The following is a 25,011-nucleotide window of genomic DNA, read 5'->3' as shown; positions in this document are numbered from 1 at the left end:
TTCCCCAGCATCTCAGAGCGGCACTCTCGCTCTCGCTACTAACCGCAGCTTGTACTTTCGGCTTGTCTCAGACCAGTATCGGCTGCTACCCGCTGACGTCATCAGCTACCGCCTGGAGCCATTCTCACACAGCTCCACGCTGCAAGCCGCAAACCTCCGCGGTCTCTCATATAACTTTGCACACCTCTGTTTCCAGAACTGATTATCAGGTCGTATGTTTACCAATACTATTACTTGATACCTTATATTACATTCGCTTCAGTATCTACTTTGATCAATATCTCACTGATTATCTGGACAGTATTATTGCATGAACCTGAACTTTAACCCTGCCTAATTAGTTTACTGCAGACTACAGTGTTTGTAGGATAAAACTATCTAGCTGGCAAATATTAACACAGATAGGTTAACCTAGCAAAAGTCTTATTCTGTTAACCAACCTGTAACACTATACATATTTTTTGTCAATTCCTATAATAATTGCTATAAGAAATCCTGTATGTTTCACTTCCCATAGTGAACAAACAAACAAGAAATATAATTATAACAGTATAATCCAGCCTCTAAATACAGGTATAGCACTATGGATATGACAGAAATTGCAAACCAAATTGCCACTTTAACTCAACGTATGGATTCTGTAAATTTAACTCTCAGAGATGTGCAAACTGAAAATCAGGTGCTCAAAGATTGCCTTAGAGATATGTATACTGCTAAAACTGCACATTCAGAAGCACATCCTGAACCACAGGTGTCTTTTCCTGACAAATTTAGTGGTAATAGAGCAATGTTTAAGGAATTTAGAAATGCTTGTCTTTTGATGTTTGAACTAAAACCCAGAACTTATAGCACTGATAGAATTAAGGTGTTGACTACTATCTCTTATTTAAGGGGTGAACCCCGTGTCTGGGCGGATAGTTTGTTTGAAAATCAGAATCCCATTCTAAACTCTATACAGGATTTTCTAAAGGCTCTATCCTCACTATATGAAGATCCTTTTAAACAGGAATCTGCCGAATCCTCTCTCAGGGCCTTGAGACAGGGCAGACAACCTGTAGAAAATTATATATCACAATTTAAAATCTATGCAATTGAATCAAAGTGGAATGAACCCTCGCTTAGACATCAGTTCAGGATTGGGCTTTCAGAAGACATCAAAGATGAGCTCTCCCGTACTGGTGTACCAGAGCATTTGGAGGATCTCTTCACACATTGTACTACAATTGATAGGCGTATAAGGGAACGCAAACAAGAGAGGGCAAACACCCCAACCTCATACAAGAGACAGAATACTCCACCAGTACCCTCTAGGGATAATGAGACTCCAATGGATATTGGATTTATCAGAGGTCCTTTATCACCTGAGGAGAAGGGCAGAAGACGCACTCATCGTCTGTGTATGTACTGCGCTGCCCCTGAGCATGACCTGACAGCTTGTCCTCTCTTAAAAAAGACAAAAAACGGTAAGACTTCTTCAACATTTCTTAGTCTTTCACTAAACAGACCAAAACAACCACATATTTCTATGTCTTTTACTTTACAGTGGGATCTACATTGCCTAAAGATTGATGCGATTATTGATACAGGCGCTTCAGGAAATTACATTGATTGTGATTTTGTAAATAGAAATAAAATACCCTCACAAGCAAAAATGTCTCCTGTTTCTATAAATTTGGTTGATGGGTCTTCATTATCCTATGGTCCAGTAACTCTTGAAACCACTCCCTTACTTATGTGCACCTCCACAGGACATAGAGAATCTATCAGCTTTGACATTATACCTAGTCCTCTATATCCTGTTATATTAGGTCTTACTTGGTTACAACTCCATAAACCTATCTTTGACTGGCACAAATTGACTGTAGACCTAACGTCTTCCTACTGCTCTCAAACTTGTTTCCCTCTCAATAACATTCTTCTCTCATCTACTTCTCAGTTGCCATCCGAATATACTGATTTCCAAGACGTATTTAACAAGACTGATGCACAGACACTTCCGCCACACAGGACCTACGACTGTCCTATAGACCTCTTACCTGGCTCCACAATACCAGTGGGTCACATATACCCCCTATCTAAACCCGAATTAGATCACCTAAAATTATATCTACAGGAAAATCTAGCAAAAGGGTTTATTAGACCTTCCACCTCACCTGCTGGCGCAGGTATATTTTTTGTTAAAAACAAAGATCAGTCACTCAGACCAATTATTGACTACAGGGAGTTAAACAAACGTACCAAGAAAAATCGCTACCCATTACCCCTCATCCCTGAATTGATAGAAAGATTGCGCACTGCCAAAGTCTTCACAAAATTGGACCTCAGGGGTGCTTACAATCTTATAAGAATGAGAGCTGGAGACGAATGGTTAACAGCTTTCAGAACTCGTTATGGCTTGTATGAATATACCGTTATGCCTTTTGGGTTATGTAACGCTCCAGCTACATTCCAATGTTTCATAAATGACATTTTTAAAGACATCTTGGACACCTTTATAGTAGTTTATCTTGACGACATCTTGATCTATTCTGATACTATACAACAACATGTGACCCACGTGAGAACAGTGTTAGCAAGACTTCGTCAACATAAGTTATACGCTAAACTAGAAAAGTGTGAATTTCATTGCAGTCAAGTCACTTTCTTGGGTTACATTATATCGAACACTGGTATTAAGATGGATGACTCTAAAATCCATGCTATCACTCAGTGGCCTACCCCAAAAAATCGCAAACAAGTACAAAGATTCCTTGGTTTTGCGAATTTCTATCGAAAGTTTATTCGTAATTTCGCCCAGACTGCTAAACCACTTACTGATTTAACAAAACACACAAACACTTTTAACTGGACATCTGACTGTCAGAGAGTCTTCCAACAGTTGAAAACTGACTTCACCACGGCACCTATTCTTAAATTCCCAGACCCAGATTTACAATTTATTGTAGAGGTTGATGCGTCAGATTATGCTCTGGGGGCAGTGTTGTCACAGAAACAATCACTTACTGATGTGATGCATCCTGTCGCCTATCTTTCCAGGCTCATGCTACCAGCTGAACGAAATTACCCCATAGGGGAAAAGGAATTACTGGCCATCAAAACTGCATTTGAGCAATGGCGACATCTATTAGAGGGAGCTTTACACCCTATTATCGTTATTACAGATCACAAAAATTTACAATATTTACAACAAAGTAGGACTCTCTCCTCCAGACAACTCCGCTGGAATCTCTATTTCTCACGATTCAATTATCTCATCACCTACAGACCTGGTAGTCGAAACGGCAAAGCTGACGCCCTCTCCCGCAAAGACATTAGACCGCTCAATGTGGAAACCCCGTCTACAGTTATACCCTCATCAAACTTTTTAGGTCTACTCGTTCATAAAGATCCTCAGTTCCAGAAAGCTCAAAATCAGGATTCCACAAAACCAACTCATCTTCTGCAAAGAAATCCAGATGGTTTATATTACCATGGTAAACATCTATACATACCACCTCAGTATAGAATTTCTCTTTTACGAGCTCATCATGATTCCCCACTCACGGGACACTTAGGCATACAAAAAACTCTAGAGCTACTTAAGCGTAATTACTGGTGGCCAACTATGCTTTCCTCTGTAGAAGACTATATTTCAAATTGTGGTATTTGTGCCACGTGTAAACCATCACATCAATCTCCAATGGGACTTCTACAACCATATCCAGTTCCAGAAACTCCTTGGACTCATCTCGCAATGGATTTTATTGTCGATCTACCAAAATCTTTGTCCTACACCTCCATTTTTGTAGTAGTTGATTTACTAACAAAGATGGCGCATTTCATACCAGCTATAGGAGTACCCACTGCACAACAAACTTGCGACTTGTTTATCAGGAACGTTGTTAGATTACATGGGTTGCCTATGGTACTCCTTTCGGACAGAGGATCACAATTCACCTCTCGCTTTTGGAGACATTTATGTAATACTCTACAAGTAACTCAAAAGCTCACAACTTCATATCATCCACAAACGAATGGACAGGCAGAGCGCACCAATCAGTGGTTGGAGCAGTACCTTCGCTGCTTTTGCTCCAACCAACAGGATCAATGGGCTGACCATCTAGCTCTGGCAGAATTCGCCTACAACAACGCTAAGAATTCTTCAACTGGCTTTAGCCCTTTCTTTCTCAATCATGGACTCCATCCCAGAATCAGCTTCCTTCCTTATACACCATCTCCCTGTCCTAAAGTCAACGACACTGTGAATGACATCTCCCAGACCTTGTCAGTTGCTCGAGACAACATAAAACATGCACAAGCATCCCATAAACGTTATTATGACTTGCGGCATAAGCCTCAACCTGTCTACCAGGTTGGACAACTAGTCTGGTTGTCAACAAAAAATTTGCGCTTACATACACCCTCCAAGAAAATGAGTAAGCTATTTATAGGTCCTTTTCCTATAATTGCCGTTAGGAATCCAGCTACTGTCACTCTACAACTGCCTCACTCATATAAGTTGCACCCGACTTTCCATGTCTCCCTGGTTAAACCCTGTCTTTCCGACAGATTTACCGTGGATTCCGTTACACATGTTCTTTCCCAGGATTTGGAATATGAGATAGAAGCTATTCTTGACTCCAGGAGGCGAAGGGGTGTTTTGGAATATCTAGTACGATGGAAAGGGTATGATCATTCTGAAGACTCATGGGAACCTGCTACTTCAGTCACGGCCCCCAGGTGTGTTTCACTTTTCCACCGTAGAAATCCGGAAAGACCTTGTCCTTAGAACCCTCGCTGTGGGTGTTCTTGGGGGGGGGATATGTCAGATCCTTCCTTTTTTCTCTGCTCACTGCCCCTTTAATGAATGCACCTGCCTATTTAAGACACACCTTTGCCTCTCTTCTATGCTGGATTATCTGCAATTCTCAGTGAACTGTGTGTGAAACTGAGCCAATCCGGCTCCACCTAAATTTCCCCAGCATCTCAGAGCGGCACTCTCGCTCTCGCTACTAACCGCAGCTTGTACTTTCGGCTTGTCTCAGACCAGTATCGGCTGCTACCCGCTGACGTCATCAGCTACCGCCTGGAGCCATTCTCACACAGCTCCACGCTGCAAGCCGCAAACCTCCGCGGTCTCTCATATAACTTTGCACACCTCTGTTTCCAGAACTGATTATCAGGTCGTATGTTTACCAATACTATTACTTGATACCTTATATTACATTCGCTTCAGTATCTACTTTGATCAATATCTCACTGATTATCTGGACAGTATTATTGCATGAACCTGAACTTTAACCCTGCCTAATTAGTTTACTGCAGACTACAGTGTTTGTAGGATAAAACTATCTAGCTGGCAAATATTAACACAGATAGGTTAACCTAGCAAAAGTCTTATTCTGTTAACCAACCTGTAACACTATACATATTTTTTGTCAATTCCTATAATAATTGCTATAAGAAATCCTGTATGTTTCACTTCCCATAGTGAACAAACAAACAAGAAATATAATTATAACAAGCTTATACAAACGCAAGGGAAAATTTCCCTCCCTCCCTCCCTGTTTGTTGAATTTGTCGCAGCAGGCTGGGGTTTTGTTGGTATGGCGGGGTGATTTAGATCTGGAGGTTAAGTAAGCTGGTACCTCCCTAAAGAGGCGGGAGAGTTTTGGGGGGATGTACCTGGTTGTAAACCGGGGGAAGGTACATCTCGGTGCTCTTGCACCTTATGTTTTAAAGTTAGAAGTTTATGATTAATATAATTGTTGAATTTATGAATGTTATTTAAAATTATTTAAATAAATGCGGGCTGCGGCCTTTACACCCATCCTTGTGTTGTATTGAATTATTTATTTAGATAAGGCATAATGTATAGCCTATATAGGGGTCATAGGCATCTACTGGGCAACTCATTGAAACCTTAAAAATATATTTTCCACTTATTTTGAAATAGAGGGAAAAGTCCATTTTCTTTACTACAGGACTATTATATTAGTGGAAAGTTCCACCCCTTAATGCAGGAGTCTATAGAAAGGTGACATTGTAGGAAGTGTGGGAATGAAGTAAGACTATAAGGAGCTGGTAACTGTATTTTAATTACAAAAAAAAGACCTTTCTGATATGTGATTATCCCATTCTGAATGATGTCTAACTCAGTAGAACCTAATTCCACACATATTCAGATAGAGCACTCAGGATCTACTTATGCACAGTGCCTAGTAGGGATGTGCATTCAGCAGTTTTGTGAGGTCACAAATGGTGAAGATAGTGGCCACCAGTGGCAGTTGGCTGTTTTCAGAGCTGGATTTCTTCATGTGAAAGTGCCGTAAATAGCCAAATGCTGCTGGCAGCCGCTATCTTCCCCATTCATGACCTCACAAAACTACTGAATGTACATTTATAGGGCATAGAGCTCACAAACCTTAAGGGGCCCACATAAATCAAAAGAATAAAATAATTTTGAGGTTGAAGAATGTATTTTTAATAAATAAGAAAAAATTGTTGTAAGTTCATTTGGACTGGTGCAAAAATAATTACTGACTTCTCTTCTAAGGACATTTGCTCCAACCTCAATGACAGCACTCTGCTCTTATTGGTCAGAGAGGTCACATGATCCAGACCAAAATAACTTAAGTTGGAGCGAGTCCAATGGTAAGAAAGGTAACTGCTGTTAAGTGGCGCCTTCTCTTCTCATGTATACAAAGGGGGAGGGGGCATAAGAAACAAAGTGCCTATGGCACATGATGTGGCACTGAGAGCACTAACTGTCCTTATCAGTGCATTTCTGTTTTGTTTTTAAGCTTCTTTTTCAAATCCATCTAATAATCATAATGGATTTTACCAGATACCAGTTATATTGAAAGGTCTCTAATTATGTAATAATATAAGATAATAATGAAATAATATAAAATATATATCAGCAATATGACAAAGCGTCCCATTAAAAAAAGCCTCCAAGTTTAAAAATGTGTACATATTCTTAAATAACCTGAAGAACAGGACTTAACTGATAATTTTACAGCATCTGTATTTTATTTTATATAAAAACAAATACATAAAAATTGCCTTTGATGTGAGTTTAGTGACATATATTATCTGTATACCATTATACACAAAACATGAACTACCAGTGTTTTCCATTGGAGGATATATTTAGATGTGGCCAAAAGTGTTGGTACCCTTCAACTTTTTTAGGAAAATGCATATTTTTCTCTGAACTAAGTAGAAATTGACAAATGTATTTGGTATCCACCATTCTTTATTTCAAATGTAATAGAACCAAAAGTTCACTTTTGATTTATGATTTCACATATTACTTTAAACAGTAAAACAAATGAAAATGCCACGGACAAAAATTTTGTAGCACAGCCTTGGAGACAATAACTGCAATCAAGTGCTTTCTGTATCTCTGAATAAGATTTCTACACTTTGCGACTAGGGTTTTGCCTCACTCTTCTCAAGCAAACTGCTCCAGTTCACTTAGGTTTGATGGGTGCCTTTTCCCATCTGCGAGTTTCAGCTCTTTCCACAGATGTTTGATGGGATTCAGACCTGCGCGTAGATTTGGAGTTTTGTCGGTAACGACCCGAAAAACTAACGCCGGCTTTTTTCTAGCCGCACCATAAAAATAACTCTGGTATTGAGAGTCCACATAAAGGCTGTGTTAGGCTCCAAAAAAGGAGCGTAGAGCATTTTTAACGCAGCTTCAACTCTCGATACCAGAGTTGCTTACGGACGCGGCCAGCCTCAAAAACGTGCTCGTGCACGATTCTCCCATAGGAAACAATGGGGCTGTTTGAGCTGAAAAAAAACCTAACACCTGCAAAAAAGCTGCGTTCAGCTCCTAACGCAGCCCCATTGTTTGCTATGCGGTAACACTTCCTACGTCTGCACCTAACACTCTAACATGTACCCCGAGTCTAAACACCCCTAACCTTACACTTATTAACCCCTAATCTGCCGCCCCGCTATTGCCGACCCCTGCATATTATTATTAACCCCTAATCTGCCGCTCCGTAAACCGCCGCTACTTACATTATCCCTATGTACGCCTAATCTGCTGCCCTAACATCGCCGACCCCTATATTATATTTATTAACCCCTAATCTGCCCCCCACAACGTCGCCTCCACCTGCCTACACTTATTAACCCCTAATCTGCCGACCGGACCTGAGCGCTACTATAATAAAGTTATTAACCCCTAATCCGCCTCACTAACCCTATAATAAATAGTATTAACCCCTAATCTGCCCTCCCTAACATCGCCGACACCTAACTTCAATTATTAACCCCTAATCTGCCGACTGGAGCTCACCGCTATTCTAATAAATGGATTAACCCCTAAAGCTAAGTCTAACCCTAACACTAACACCCCCCTAAATTAAATATAATTGTAATCTAACGAAATTAATTAACTCTTATTAAATAAATTATTCCTAATTAAAGCTAAATACTTACCTGTAAAATAAATCCTAATATAGCTACAATATAAATTATAATTATATTATAGCTATTTTAGGATTAATATTTATTTCACAGGTAACTTTGTATTTATTTTAACCAGGTACAATAGCTATTAAATAGTTAAAAAAATTACAAATTTACCTGTAAAAGAAATCCTAACCTAAGTTACAATTAAACCTAACACTATACTATCAATAAATTAATTAAATAAACTACCTACAATTAACCTAACACTACACTATCAATAAATTAATTAAATACAATTCCTACAAATAAATACAATTAAATAAACTTGCTAAAGTACAAAAAATAAAAAAGAACTAAGTTACAAAAAATAAAAAAATATTTACAAACATAAGAAAAATATTACAACAATTCTAAACTAATTACACCTACTCTAAGCCCCCTAATAAAATAACAAAGCCCCCCAAAATAAAAAAATGCCCTACCCTATTCTAAATAACTAAAGTTCAAAGCTCTTTTACCTTACCAGCCCTGAACAGGGCCCTTTGCGGGGCATGCCCCAAGAAGTTCAGCTCTTTTGCCTGTAAAAAAAAACATGCAATACCCAAGCCCCCCAACATTACAACCCACCACCCACATACCCCTAATCTAACCCAAACCCCCCTTAAATAAACCTAACACTAAGCCCCTGAAGATCTTCCTACCTTATCTTCACCATACCAGGTTCACCGATCCGTCCTGAAGAGCTCCTCCGATGTCCTGATCCAAGCCCAAGCGCTGGGCTGAAGAGGTCCATGATCCAGATGAAGTCTTCATCCAAGCGGGAGCTGAAGAGGTCCATGATCCGGATGAAGTCTTCATCCAAGCGGGAGCTGAAGAGGTCCATGATCCGGATGAAGTCTTCTATCACCTCATCTTCAATCTTCTTTCTTCCGGATCCATCTTGCAGACCTCCGACGCGGAACATCCTGCTGGCCCGACGGACTAACGACGAATGACGGTTCCTTTAAGGGACGTCATCCAAGATGGCATCCCTCGAATTCCGTTTGGCTGATAGGATTCTATCAGCCAATCAGAATTAAGGTAGGAAAATTTTGATTGGCTGATGGAATCAGCCAATCAGATTCAAGTTCAATCCGATTGGCTGATTCAATCAGCCAATCAGATTGAGCTCGCAATCTATTGGCTGTTCCGATCAGCCAATAGAATGCGAGCTCAATCTGATTGGCTGATTGGATCAGCCAATCGGATTGAACTTGATTCTGATTGGCTGATTCCATCAGCCAATCAGAATATTCCTACCTTAATTCCGATTGGCTGATAGAATCCTATCAGCCAATCGGAATTCGAGGGACGCCATCTTGGATGACGTCCCTTAAAGGAACCGTCATTCGTCGTTAGTCCGTCGGGCCAGCAGGATGTTCCGCGTCGGAGGTCTGCAAGATGGATCTGGAAGAAAGAAGATTGAAGATGCCGTTGATAGAAGACTTCATCCGGATCATGGACCTCTTCAGCTCCCGCTTGGATGAAGACTTCATCCGGATCATGGACCTCTTCAGCCCCCCGCTTGGGCTTGGATCAGGACATCGGAGGAGATCTTCAGGACGGATCGGTGAACCTGGTATGGTGAAGATAAGGTAGGAAGATCTTCAGGGGCTTAGTGTTAGGTTTATTTAAGGGGGGTTTGGGTTAGATTAGGGGTATGTGGGTGGTGGGTTGTAATGTTGGGGGGCTTGGGTATTGTATGTTTTTTTTAACAGGCAAAAGAGCTGAACTTCTTGGGGCATGCCCCGCAAAGGGCCCTGTTCAGGGCTGGTAAGGTAAAAGAGCTTTGAACTTTAGTTATTTAGAATAGGGTAGGGCATTTTTTTATTTTGGGGGGCTTTGTTATTTTATTAGGGGGCTTAGAGTAGGTGTAATTAGTTTAAAATTGTTGTAATATTTTTCTTATGTTTGTAAATATTTTTTTATTTTTTGTAACTTAGTTCTTTTTTATTTTTTGTACTTTAGCAAGTTTATTTAATTGTATTTATTTGTAGGAATTGTATTTAATTAATGTATTGATAGTGTAGTGCTAGGTTAATTGTAGGTAGTTTATTTAATTAATTTATTGATAGTATAGTGTTAGGTTTAATTGTAACTTAGGTTAGGATTTCTTTTACAGGTAAATTTGTAATTATTTTAACTATTTTAGCTATTGTACCTGGTTAAAATAAATACAAAGTTACCTGTAAAATAAATATTAATCCTAAAATAGCTATAATATAATTATAATTTATATTGTAGCTATATTAGGATTTATTTTACAGGTAAGTATTTAGCTTTAATTAGGAATAATTTATTTAATAAGAGTTAATTAATTTCGTTAGATTAAAATTATATTTAACTTAGGGGGGTGTTAGTGTTAGGGTTAGACTTAGCTTTAGGGGTTAATCCATTTATTAGAATAGCGGTGAGCTCCGGTCGGCAGATTAGGGGTTAATAATTGAAGTTAGGTGTCGGCGATGTTAGGGAGGGCAGATTAGGGGTTAATACTATTTATTATAGGGTTAGTGAGGCGGATTAGGGGTTAATAACTTTATTATAGTAGCGCTCAGGTCCGGTCGGCAGATTAGGGGTTAATAAGTGTAGGCAGGTGGAGGCGACGTTGAGGGGGGCAGATTAGGGGTTAATAAATATAATACAGGGGTCGGCGGTGTTAGGGGCAGCAGATTAGGGGTACATAAGGATAACGTAGGTGGCGGTCGGCAGATTAGGGGTTAAAAAAATTATTCGAGTGTCGGCGATGTGGGGGGACCTCGGTTTAGGGGTACATAGGTAGTTTATGGGTGTTAGTGTACTTTAGAGCACAGTAGTTAAGAGCTTTATAAACCGGCGTTAGCCAGAAAGCTCTTAACTACTGACTTTTTTCCTGCGGCTGGAGTTTTGTCGTTAGATGTCTAACGCTCACTTCAGAAACGACTCTAAATACCCGAGTTAGAAAAATCCCATTGAAAAGATAGGATACGCAATTGACGTAAGGGGATCTGCGGTATGGAAAAGTCGCGGCTGAAAAGTGAGCGTTAGACCCTATTTTGAGTGACTCCAAATACCGGCGGTAGCCTAAAACCAGCGTTAGGAGCCTCTAACGCTGGTTTTCACGGCTAACGCCAAACTCCAAATCTAGGCCCTGGACTCTTAGAAAGCTACTTGTGAATAGTCAAATGTTTTCTTCTAATCCATTCTTGGGTGCTTTTTGAGGTATGTTTCAGGTCCTTATCATGCTGGAGGACCCATGACCTGCATCTGCAGGGCCGCCACTAGAAATTTTGGGGCCCCTGACTTAACCATTGATCAGGGCCCCCCCCCTCCTTTGACATGTGCAATTTTTGACCAAGTGACTAAAACGTATATGCACTTTATTCTTAAGTGTCTATTTAAACTTGGAAATGTTGTAAAGGTAGTAACATACACTGAAACACACACACACATGCACACATAAGGATTCACATATATACACTCGCAAAGAAACTCAGACACATACACCCAAACAGACACTTAGCACTTGTTTACATTGAACTGAAAAGTAATGAGGTAAACTACAGTTTTGTAAAAAAAAAAGGAGATTTAGAAAACAAAATATGGAGTTCTTATTATCTTTTTGTAAAGGAAGATGCCAACTAAATGATGACAACAGCATGCAGTGGCTGAAAGGAAGGGCCCTGAACTGCGTAAACAATAATTTAAAGGTTAAATGGTAGATTGGTGACTTCCGGAAAGGTCTCATTAGTCTCAAAGTCTGTAGAAAGATGTGCATAATCAGTAGTAAGGTCAAAATGTCCTAAAAAGCAACAGACAAAGGACACACACACACAAACTCAAACTTGCACATACACCCAAGGAAACACCAACAGAGACAGCCTCAGAAAACCCACAAAGACATACACACACACAGAGAGACACCCACAGAAAACACATAAAGACATACATACACACCCTCACTGAGACATCCACAGAAAACACAAAGACATACACACACCCTCACAGAGACACCCACAGAAAATACACACCCTCACAGAGACCTCCACAGAAAACACAGACATACACACACACACACACACACACCCTCACAGAGTCATCCACAGAAAACACAGACATACACACCCACCCTCACAGAGGCATCCAGAGAAAATACACAAAGACAAACACATGCCCACCCTCACAGAGACACCCATAGAAAAAGCTCAAAGACATATGCACACACCCTCACAGACATCCACAGAAAATGCACAAATACATAAACACCCACCCTCCCAGAGATACCAACATAAAAAAAATACATACACACTCATAGAGACACAAACCAAAGCACAAAGACATAAACACAGACACCAAAAGAAACACTCACAGGAAGAAACATTTATGCACCTTGCATCCCCTAAATCAACAGTGTGTGACATGCATTATAAAAAAAAATGCAGAGATCACTTTTTAAAGAATCATATTTGTAAATGTGCAAACAAAAATAATTCTGTGAATTCAAAATTGTACATTAATGATCTGGGTAGATGGCTAGATGAAGAAAAGCACCACTTCAAATATAGTGTACAAATGTTCCCATCTGTCAGATGTACTTATGGATTTTGAAAATGCTGTACTCTATATGGTCTTGGTGGAACCATAAGCTGTGGTACTCATACCATTAGATCTGGTTAAATGCAGGATTTAAGCTTGTTGGTATGCATTTCAAAATTAAGTCAGCTGTAGAGTAAACTGAACAGTTTTAAGTTAACCTGTCTCATTTCCAACAATGAGCAATCTAAGGCCTAGATTTGGAGTTTGGCGTTAGCCGTGAAAACCAGCGTTAGAGGCTCCTAACGCTGGTTTTAGGCTAACTCCGGTATTTGGAGTCACTCAAAATAGGGTCTAACGCTCACTTTTCAGCCGCGACTTTTCCATACCGCAGATCCCCTTACGTCACTTGCGTATCCTATCTTTTCAATGGGATCTTTCTAACTCCGGTATTTAGAGTCGTGTCTGAAGTGAGCGTTAGACATCTAACGACAAAACTCCAGCCGCAGGAAAAAAGTCAGTAGTTAAGAGCTTTCTGGGCTAACGCCGGTTCATAAAGCTCTTAACTACTGTACTCTAAAGTACACTAACTCCCATAAACTACCTATGTACCCCTAAACTGAGGCCCCCCCACATCGCCGCCACTCGATTAAATTTTTTTAACCCCTAATCTGCCGACCGCCACCTACGTTATACTTATGTACCCCTAATCTGCTGCCCCTAACACCGCCGACCCCTGTATTATATTTATTAACCTCTAATCTGCCCCCCACAACGTCGCCGCCAGCTACCTACAATAATTAACCCCTAATCTGCCGACCGCAAAGCGCTGCCACCTACATTATAGCTATGTACCCCTAATCTGCTGCCCCTAACACCGCCGACCCCTATATTATATTTATTAACCCCTAATCTGCCCCCCACAACGTCGCCTCCACCTGCCTACACTTATTAACCCCTAATCTGCCGAGCGGACCGCACCGCTACTATAATAAAGTTATTAACCCCTAATCCGCATCACTAACCCTATAATAAATAGTATTAACCCCTAATCTGCCCTCCCTAACATCGCCAACACCTAACTTCAATTATTAACCCCTAATCTGCCGACCGGAGCTCACCGCTATTCTAATAAATGTATTAACCCCTAAAGCTAAGTCTAACCCTAACACTAACACCCCCCTAAATTAAATATAATTTTAATCTAACGAAATGAATTAACTCTTATTAAATAAATTATTCCTATTTAAAGCTAAATACTTACCTGTAAAATAAACCCTAATATAGCTACAATATAACGAATAATTACATTGTAGCTATTTTAGGATTAATAAATTAAATACAATACCTACAAATAACTACAATGAAATAAACTATCTAAAGTACAAAAATAAAAAAGAACTAAGTTACAAAAATAAAAAAATATTTACAAACATAAGAAAAATATTACAACAATTTTAAACTAATTACACCTACTCTAAGCCCCCTAATAAAATAACAAAGACCCCCAAAATAACAAAATGCCCTACCCTATTCTAAATTACTACATTTCAAAGCTCTTTTACCTTACCAGCCCTGAACAGGGCCCTTTGCAGGGCATGCCCCAAGAAATTCAGCTCTTTTGCCTGTAAAAAAAAACATACAATACACCCCCCCCAACATTACAACCCACCACCCACATACCCCTAATCTAACCCAAACCCCCCTTAAATAAACCTAACACTAAGCCCCTGAAGATCTTCCTACCTTGTCTTCACCCTACCAGGTTCACCGATCCGTCCTGAAGAGCTCCTCCGATGTCCTGATCCAAGCCCAAGCGGGGGGCTGAAGAGGTCCATGATCCGGCTGAAGTCTTTATCCAAGCGGGAGCTGAAGAGGTCCATGATCCGGATGAAGTCTTCATCCAAGCGGGAGCTGAAGAGGTCCATGATCCGGATGAAGTCTTCTATCAACGGCATCTTCAATCTTCTTTCTTCCGGATCCATCTTGCAGACCTCCGACACGGAACATCCTCTTCTCCCGACGGTTTACGGAGCGGCAGATTAGGGGTTAAAAATAATATGCAGGGGTCAGCGATAGCGGGGGCGGCAGATTAGGGGTTAATAAGTGTAAGGCTAGGGGTGTTTAGACTCGGGGTACATGTTAGGGTGTTAGGTGCAGACGTAGGAAGTGTTTCCCCATAGCAAACAATGGGGCTGTGTTAGGAGCTGAACGCGGCTTTTTTGCAGGTGTTAGGTTTTTTTTTCAGCTCAAACAGCCCCATTGTTTCCTATGGGGGAATCGTGCACAAGCACGTTTTTGAGGCTGGCGCTTGCGTAAGAAACTCTGGTATCGAGAGTTGAAGCTGCGTTAAAAATGCTCTACGCTCCTTTTTTGGAGCCTAACGCAGCCTTTTTGTGGACTCTCAATACCAGAGTTATTTTTATGGTGCGGCCAGAAAAAACCCGGCGTTAGCTACGCGGGTCGTTACCGACAAAACTCTAAATCTAGGCCTTAGTCTGAGAGTATAACATGTTATGCAGATGTAAAAATCTTAGATAAAATGCCTCCTTGTATCTGGAATGTCCTTGCATAAAGGGGCAGTAAACTTGAATGTAATACATATAATTTGTGTATTGAGGAGGAAACATTTCTGCATGGTTTTAAATATAGAATTTCTACAGCATTGTCAAATAATCATAAATACACTGCTGCTAAAAAAAATGTGTTTTTATGGACCCCTTGCCCCACCATACAACTACTACCACACTGAAGTTACAATCTTAAATTGCACAAAGACATAAAAAACATTTGCTAAGTAATTCCTATCTACTCTGCAAATGAAAGTGATCAGCCGTCTGACTCACTCTACAAACAAAGTGCCAAGTTTGTCTCACACTGTGCATAGTAGTTTTGTGCACACTCAGAAATCCTCTCAAATGCTAATACTTTACTCCTTGTGTCTGACTCACTCTACAAACAAAGTGCCAAGTTTGTCTCACACTGTGCATAGTAGTTTTGTGCACACTCAGAAATCCTCTCAAATGCTAATACTTTACTCCTTGTAATAACATTTCCCATGCTCAATTAGCACTCTGCTGTAGTACCCACTGGTGGCTGCCAAAATGTAAAACAAAAATATATTTTTTTTTTTTTAGTTCTTGCCTCATGGGGCCCCCCTAGCCCATTGGGCCCCTGACAGGAGTCACCCCTGTCAACCCCTGATGGCGGCCCTGTGCATCTGAGACGCAGCTTTCTGACATTGAGCAGGATGTTTAGCTCTATGATACCTTGATAGTCTTCTGATTTCATTGTGTCCTGTACAGATTCTAGGCACTTAGTACCAGTGGAAGCAAAGCAACCCAAAAACATCACTGAGATTTTATGTGTTTCATTCTTAGAAGTCGGGTCTTCCTAAGTCTTCTTCATGGAGCCCCATTTCAATCAGACAGCAATGGATGGTATGACTCTCAACTGTTGCACCTTGAGCTTTGTCGGCTTGGATCTGTTTTTAAGTTGTCCTTGTTTCTTTCTCCTCCTGGCTACGGTGTCATGTTCCTTACACTTCTTAATAATATCAACAACAGTGTTCACAGGAACATCAAACTTTTTAGAAATGATCTTATAGCCTAAATAGACCATGTTTGGCTATTACCTTCTTTATAACCTCCTTAGATAACTCTCTGTTTTCCCTTCTCTTTTCCATGTTCAGTGCGATACACACAACAGCATAGTACTTTTCTCTATTTAAACTGGCTGAATAAGTGATTATAAGATTAAAGAGACCTGTGATACTAATTAAAGGAGAATAGTCTGCTTGAAGTATCACCACAAAACAATTCTTTACTGTAATTTCTAAAGGGTATCAGTAGTATTATCCACGTCAGGCCCCTGCAATGTGAGAGGTGAGGCTATGAGATGGTGCAATGTATATGTTGTATTTAGTTTATGAGAAGAGTTTATGGTATTAGGAGGTCAAACATTTTGTGTTATTCTTTATATAGGTATCATTGAATGTTGGCACAGGAGTCGGTCATAGAAGGGCCATGGCATACAAGGGAGGGGAATAAAAGCACTGGGGAGAGGGACCCCACAAATTTTTTCCTGCCCAGGGCCCCCACAAATGCTAAGGTTGGCCCTGATCCAGGTCATTTTAGAATGTATTTATAGAGTAAACAAGAATTTTCTACATACATTGTGCACAATTGCACAATTTAAGGATGACCAAACATATTTTAATTTCAATACTTTTCATTAAAATGCAAGGATAACAATACTTTTAAATATAAGGGTATCAATACTTTTCGTCCACATCTGTAGATATAGATAGATATCAAATTAAATCACCCATTACAGAGCATCCACTGTGTATTATCCATAACGATAGGTTTGGCCCAACATCTTGGTTGAATAACCGTGCACAATGCCAGGCCAAATCAATGATAAGGATACTTAGAAACATTATATATTTTGCATGGTGGCAGTGTTGGCAACAACTGAATGCAAAGCACTGTTTGCAGCAAATTGGAGTTTATTTGAGAAAGACATGAGTGGGCACTTCAAACTTTTTTTTTTACCCTCCTTGACCTGCAGGCACTCCCTGAAAAGTTAAACTAAGAACCAAAGAAAATGATTAGAGCATTCTTAGACACCCTTGAAACCCTAATGGATATGACAGGGAGTAAATAAGTGGAAGGTAAAAGAATACTAATAAAAGTACTATGCTATATCAAAAGCTAGATAGCTATAAGAGAATTGTGAAGCATGAAACATGTAGCCTTAAATGGGCATTTTAGCTAAATGTATTTTGGAGCTATGTAACTCAGTTTTGTAATAAATGTTGTTGTTAAAAAGTTAACTTTAGCCTTTTTTTAACCCCAAGATCAGCATTGTGTTTACTTTCCTGGTGCCGTCCCCGGGGTCCAATGAGCTGGCAATTGACTGTCAATCAAACATCTGCAGACAGAATACTGACAGGCGGATGCATATGCTCAGAGATCCTATACATATTTTTTCAGTCAGGGGTTAGAGCAAGAATACACACTGACCAACTTAAAGGAACATTCTAATTAAATTAAAAACTTGTTTAAAGGGTCAATAAAGTCAAAAGTAAACATGCGTGATTCAGATACAACGAGCAATTTTAAACAATTTTCCAATTTACTTCTGTAATCTAATTTGCTTTATTCTCTTGGTGTCCTTTGTTGAAAAACAGACCCAGGTAGGCTCAGGAGCAGCAATGCTCTATTAGGTGCTAACTGCTGATTGGTGACTGCACATAAATGCTTCTTTTCATTGGCTCACTCAATTTGTTCAGCAAACTCCTAGTAATGCATTGCTATTCCTTCTATAAATGATACTAAGAAAATTATACAAATTTGTTAATATAAGTAAATTGGAAAATTGGTTAAAATTGTATGCTCTATCTAAAATGTTGGGTTTCGTGCACATTTAACCCCCTAAAAAGGGTTAAAATGATAGCTAATGTCCCTCCGGGGTGCCACAAAACATTGCAACTCCTATGCAGGACATGGCTGCTGATTGGCCTTTTTAAAAAATATGAGCTCCTTATTGGTTCAACGACAATGCCTTGCTCAGGAGATTCAATGTGCGTCTGCTCCCAAGGGGGACATAAGCTAAGTGTTTAATTGCTTTGTTAGGGATAAACACATATAAGTTTATCACAATCTTCGACTTGCTTTCTAACATAACAATACCTTAATGACAGCCGTTATTGTCAGCGAGTTTTTCCAGACGTAATCACAATATACTTTGTCCGTTAATGCCCCTGAAACTTGGAATTGTTACATCACAAAATCATTATCTGAGTTGTTAATCTCCTGATTTCATAATCCAAAAATCCGTGTGCATGATTTATGCCAAACAAAATGGCAATTTTGTTGGTTTAGTGACCACTGGTTAAATGGCCTGTATGTAGAGTGATCCCTTTAAGAAGTGATGCTAATATGTAACGTGTGCAATTAAGCAGTTGTGCTCCAAAACCATAGAGGTATGTGTGTATGTCTCTCTAAGGGATTTGAATAGAACATTATCTGTAAAGTGGAGGTGTATTTGTTGGTTATGGATTTGGCTATTTTTTGTATGTAAATAAACAAGGTTATTAATAATTACAAATTTTAAGATGCCAAGGGGGTCCGTGTCTTCTCCGAACAAGCTGGATACTGGTATGGTCTCTACGAGTTTCAGCTCTCCAAGGAGCCTTTGTCAAGATTCATCTTGACAAAGGCTCCCTGGAGAGCTGAAACACGTAGAGACCATACCAGTATCCAGCTTGTTCAGAGAAGACACGGACCCCCTTGGCTCCCAGGACCTTTAAGCCAGTATTAGTGAATACTTGCATCACTGAGCAGACGGTAGGAGCAGAGACTTACGGAAGTGTGCACACTTAGAAGAAACGGAACAGTGTTATCCCAGTTCGTTACAACCAACACAGCAAAGTCCTGTAGGATCTCAGGCGAGTTGTTGAAAGTGACCGCCCCAAACACCGGAACACCGGGTAAGTGAGAACTACCTCAAAACTTACCATAGTTGTGACCGGAAGGATCCCCACCAACAACTGATATACGAACAGGCTCCGAGACCTGTTTTAACCCTATGACACTGTCAGCAACCACAAAGATACTGTCGGCTATAAGAGGCTGTACTAATGATTTAACAGAAAGCCGTCTTTTTTACAGATTGGTTAGAAACCCGCTTGTATTTAGAAGGGAATCGATTGCATCACTATAATCTTTCCAAAGCTCAAAACTGACCTTATTTATCACGGTCATTCTAATTTAAGCTGATTAAAGCAGACAGACCGCCGAGTCTTGAAATCACAGAATGTTATGTATCATAATCATAGCTTAAGTATTTATGTTGCATTTTTAGTATTGCCAGTGCATTGTACAATATTACAATTTTTAAGTAAGAGGATTGAATTATCTAGAGAGATAGTCCTTTGTGTTTTTTAGGTTAAAGTTATTGACACCGGTGTTTTAGATAATTTATTAATTTTGCATATTATTGTGAATATTATTTAAAGTGCTATTAAATTGTTCATTTTTGAAATTCACACCTATAGCCATTTGCCTTATTTATTTATTTATTTATTTATTTATATACTTTATTATATACGTAACTTTCAATCTATAATTAATTGTCAGATAGCCTTTGGGCGCCACCTCCCCCCTCTTTTTGTAGTTTGGCTGCGCATATATGCCTCTTGCCATTGGCTTACAGATGTGTTCAGCTAGCACCCAGTAATGCATTGCTGCTCCTTCAATAAACGATACTAAGAAAATTAAGCAAAACTGATAATATAAAGAAATTGGAAAGTTCTTTTAAAACAATATGCTGTATCTTAATCTTGAAATAAAAATGTTGTGTTTCATATCCCTTTAAAGGGACATTATACACTAGATTTTTCTTTGCATAAATGTTTTGTAGATGATCCATTTATATAGCCTATACAGCTTTTTTTTGCTTTTTTTTTAAATGTATAGTTTTGCTTAACATTGTGCTGATTTTCAGACTCCTAACCAAGCCCCAAAGTAAAGGAGAATACTAATGTATACCTACTCCAGCTTGCTCCTGTTTGTGTAAAGGGTCTTTTCATATGCAGAGAAAGGGGGAGGGGGGAGTGTCTGTTTTTTTTGCTATTGAACCACTTTTAGTGGGTGTTCCAGCTATCCTTTTTAACAGAGCCAAACTGGAAGCTTCTAAGTAAGTTTTTAAACGGTTTTATACTGGATTTTTATATCAGTATCTGCGCATATTATTCTTTATAGTAGTGTCTATTACATGCAGTTAACGGAAAATTGGTGTATACTGTCCCTTTAAGTGTTTTCACTAAAAACTGTAATTAAAAAAAATGCTGCAGATAAAATGGCTGATTGTAATCATGTCAACATCAAAAATGGCGAAAGTTCACTAAAATGAGGCAAAAAAATAAAAAATAATAATATCATTTTTTTTTACATTGTTTTACTAATGAATAACCAAAACTTTGTTATATTAGAATCTGAAGGTGTGGGCCTTTAACAGAAGGGAAACAAAATCAAATAAAGAGGCAAAATGAAAATGTAGATCAGCCCTGCCTAACCAACAATATTTTTCCATTTATTCTTTCGACCTGCTGAGTCTCTTAAAAATATTGGGATTGGTACATGTTCAAAAACGTTATTGAAATTACGATAGAATGCTATGAATTGTGATTCTTCCCTTATCACCTTTCTTCACCTTCTTTCATGGTTTTCTTTACGTCAAAGGTTACATTTTACTTTTTGTCTGTTTCCAATAGGGATTTGTATTTGCCAAGAATGTCTTATTGTTTTTTTTCTTCCTTTTTTTTTTCCATATAAGCCTTGGCTCCGTTTAAGTAGCATGCAGTTCTGGCACTTCAAATTAACTTTATCGTTCTGCATAAGTACTTCATTAAATTTTACCGCGCAGTTTTTTTTAATTCTGATCAGCACAACACATGTAAAAAAAGCACACACAAAACTAACAAACACACACAGCATATAATGATGTCTTGTATAATACACACAAGCACTCACCAGACCATCACATTACAACAAGAATGCAGTGAACAACAGCATGACCAGTACACAACAGCAGCTTGTAAAAGCAGATACACAGACCCACAAGACCCACTGCCAAGTGCCAACTCATAAACAATGATCTTTACAGTAACACACTTGACCTGAGGAGGGCTCCCATGCAGAAGGTCCTGTTGTAATTGACTCACCGACCCCCCTTTTGGTCACATCTGGTACTGCTGTTTTATTTTATTAACAGGTTGCACAGACCCAAATCCATCAAATTGAATTGTCCCAGGTGACAAATGACCCCATGCCCCTCAGGCCAGCCCGACCTGCTTTCTATTGAGCATGTCGCCCCAGAAATGACTAATGTGGACATGTATTCACCTCCTGCGACCTTTAATTGGTAACAATGTGAAAAAGATACCATACTAATAGCTACTAATGTACCAAAGGGTCATCACCCTCCTTGCCAGGAATGTAAATAGTTTAACACCCACAAGGTATGAACAAAATCTGACCTTTAAAATGCACAGTAGGAAATTAGGTAGCAGTGCCCCTATAATCACTATTATGTGGACTCTAGTTCTCCTAGCTTGTGAAAAAAAATGAAATTATTTCCTTCTTAATATGACAATTGTGCCAGCTGTATCATTTCCCTGCATTCCCATTAGCTACACTTGTATGTAGCTATGTACAGTAGTGACAAGCACAAGCCTATGACACTTGTACCCAAGGTGGCATGGAAAATATCTTTGCTGGCACTTTGCAACTGGCCTACCATTATACTACTTGTTTTTCTTTTTTGGCTGCAATTGTAGTATGTAATAAATTTTTTATTTTTTTTTCTTATACTTTTATGTTATTTATTAGCAATAAAGATTAAATTGTCAATAAGACAAATAGCTTTAATATTTCTTTAATGTCCCTTTAAATTTAAAAGGTACCATGGACACTAGAAAGCTTTTTAAATTTGTGCCCACAATCTCAAAATAGGACATTGATGTATATCAGTGCTTTCCAAACTGTGTGTCGGGACACACTAGTGTGTCGGCAGCAGTGTGTAGGTGTGTCCCTGCTTCAGTACAAAATTTTTAAAATTTAATTTTTTTTTACTTTTTTTTTTTTTGGTTTCTGACTTTCCGCCTGCCTGCTACGCATATCACATGGTTGACACGTGATTGATACCTAGGGGGTCACAGATCATCTTAACCTATTGGTGCAGCTCAGTGGGAACTGAAACTATTCCCATTGGCGGCACATTGGCTCCTGACTGCACGTGTAGTCTCCTAAATTGGCTCGTGACTGCATGTGTAGTTAGTGAGTGGTAAAGCAGTGTGTTTGCAGCGCGGGCAGTATTCAGTCGGACTCACCGAGCTCTGAGGGCGACAGCTTAAATGCTGAGCTGAAGTCAGAAGTCAGTGGGTTTTTTTTTTTTTTGCAACTAGCTCCCAGTAGTGCATTGCTGCTCCTGCTCTTGATATATGGATAGGAAGGGGAAGCTTAAAAATGCTTGATGATGAAATGTGAGTGTCTTTATCTAATATTACACCAAATATTCTGAAATTGTGTTCATCCCATCAACCTCATACATCCCATTAAAATAGTAAGTAGCTATTGGTGTTATTAAACTTTTTTTTATTCTTGCACATACTTACTGTTACTTGTAAATACATTTTGTTATTATATCATTTATGTATGTGTCCGTATCTCTTAAAACAAGTTAGTTTAACCTCCTGTTTGCCAGTAAAACTGAACTACTGTGTCGCGAAATGATGTAGGTCTAAAAAGTGTGTCACCAACATGAAAAGTTTGGAAAGATCTGATGTATATATTTAAATTATTTTTATTTGAATAAAATTAATACATACAGTATATATAAATACACTTCAAATGCTTTATTAGAGTATATGAAAATGTGTATACTTGCATACTACAAACCTATATATACGTGCAGACTTGTAACATACGCAAATGTAGTGTGCACTAATTTGCATATCCAGTTATGTCATGAGAATAGTATTTTGTACAGTACAGTTATCCAGTCTAAGGCCCTAGGGTCACATTAAATCCCTCTAATATATTTTCTGACTTCCATTCTGTACTGCTTCTTGTTTTCTGTGAATAGTTAATATATAGTTCTCACTTTTTGTTTAATTATAAAAAAATAAAAAAAGTGGCATGAAAAAATATGGGTCTTCATTTATATTTATAAGGTGAAAAGATAAACCATTCTCAACAGGCTTTTCAAGGGGTTTAGCGATTTAAAAGTTTATAAATAATTTTTTTTTTTCACATCGGATCTTTTTAAATGAAGTGATTCATTTCTAATGGATATTTACAAAAATATGACCTCATGTCCCTTTAAGGCAGGACAGCATGGAGTAAAGGAATATAAATTAAATGTTCCTGTACTGAAGAAAGCTTCTTTTGGTTTTGATACCTGTTGAGACATTGGCCTCTAGTTATCAATGTCTGTCGGACCTGATCCGACAGAGCGGATCAGGTCCGACAGACATCGCTGAATACGGCGAGCAATACGCTCGCCGTATTCAGCATTGCACCAGCAGCTAACAACAAGAGCTGCAGGTGCAACGCCGCCCCCTGCAGACTCGTGGCCAATGGGCCACCAGCAGGGGGGTGTCAATCAACCTGATCGTACTCGATCGGGTTGATTTCCGGCGATGTCTGTCCGCCTGCTCAGAGCAGGCGGACAGGTTATGGAGCAGCGGTCTTTGTGACCGCTGTTTCATAACTGCTGTTTCTGGCGAGTCTGCAGGCTCGCCAGAAACACGGGGCATCAAGCTCCATACAGAGCTTGATAAATATGCCCCAATGAGTAGTCTGTCCCTAAGGATCAGTTGTGCACAAACATTCACTTCCTTCTTTTTTTGTAATTGCTTCTGTTTTGTATGCATGAAATAAATGTTTTGAATTTACCATCACAAATTAAGATAAATATATTAATCCTTTATTCTGTCCTCTGCCTGTGTGCATAGCAATGTCAACAATAATGTAACACTTGATCACCTGAAATAAAAGCACCAATATGAATTCAAGAGTATACCTGTAACACAACGGCTTTACAGCTAGGTGCCTGACCAAGGAAAAAGAGACTCTGCCTGAGGAAATGGCTTAGGATATAGACAAGAAACATGTTGCAATAAAGTTTTAAATTATAAATAAATCATATTCCACTATTTAAACACTTTTGATTTATGGGACTTGTAGTCTTTACTTCCTAACACTCAGAAAGGTGATCCTTGTTACTGGCTGATGAATTGCTGTGGAAGAAGATTGTCCCTTGAGGATACCAATGGTGTTTACGCCAGGGGATTTCCTCATCATTAGCATGGGTCAGCTAGCAAAGAACCTGAGAGGTTCCAGTACATTCAAAGCTCCTTTGTGGTACAAATCTGTCTTTAAGTTTCCATTTTCTTGCTGAAAATGTGTTCTATTTTAAAAGTTGATTACTCTATGTGGACCCCTTTCATCTTTTGTTATTTCTGGCACAAATGGAGACAGC

The 25,011-nt window shown here is 39.2% G+C and overlaps 1 protein-coding gene across 1 annotated transcript in view; it reads left to right on the top strand.

Annotated features, from left to right (window-relative positions):
* Positions 1-21,831, top strand: part of LOC128664760 (uncharacterized) — a 28,042-nt gene extending 6,211 nt beyond the window's left edge. The window contains exon 5 of the mRNA XM_053719568.1: positions 21,742-21,831. Coding sequence (XP_053575543.1) covers positions 21,742-21,831 — 90 coding nt within the window. The remainder of the gene's footprint in view (positions 1-21,741) is intronic.
* The last annotated feature ends 3,180 nt before the right edge of the window (positions 21,832-25,011 follow it).

The sequence above is a fragment of the Bombina bombina genome, chromosome 6, assembly GCF_027579735.1.
Source record: "Bombina bombina isolate aBomBom1 chromosome 6, aBomBom1.pri, whole genome shotgun sequence".
In the NCBI taxonomy this organism is placed as follows: domain Eukaryota; kingdom Metazoa; phylum Chordata; class Amphibia; order Anura; family Bombinatoridae; genus Bombina; species Bombina bombina.
Note: the sequence above shows the minus strand (reverse complement) of the source record. Positions and strands in the feature narration are given on the sequence as shown.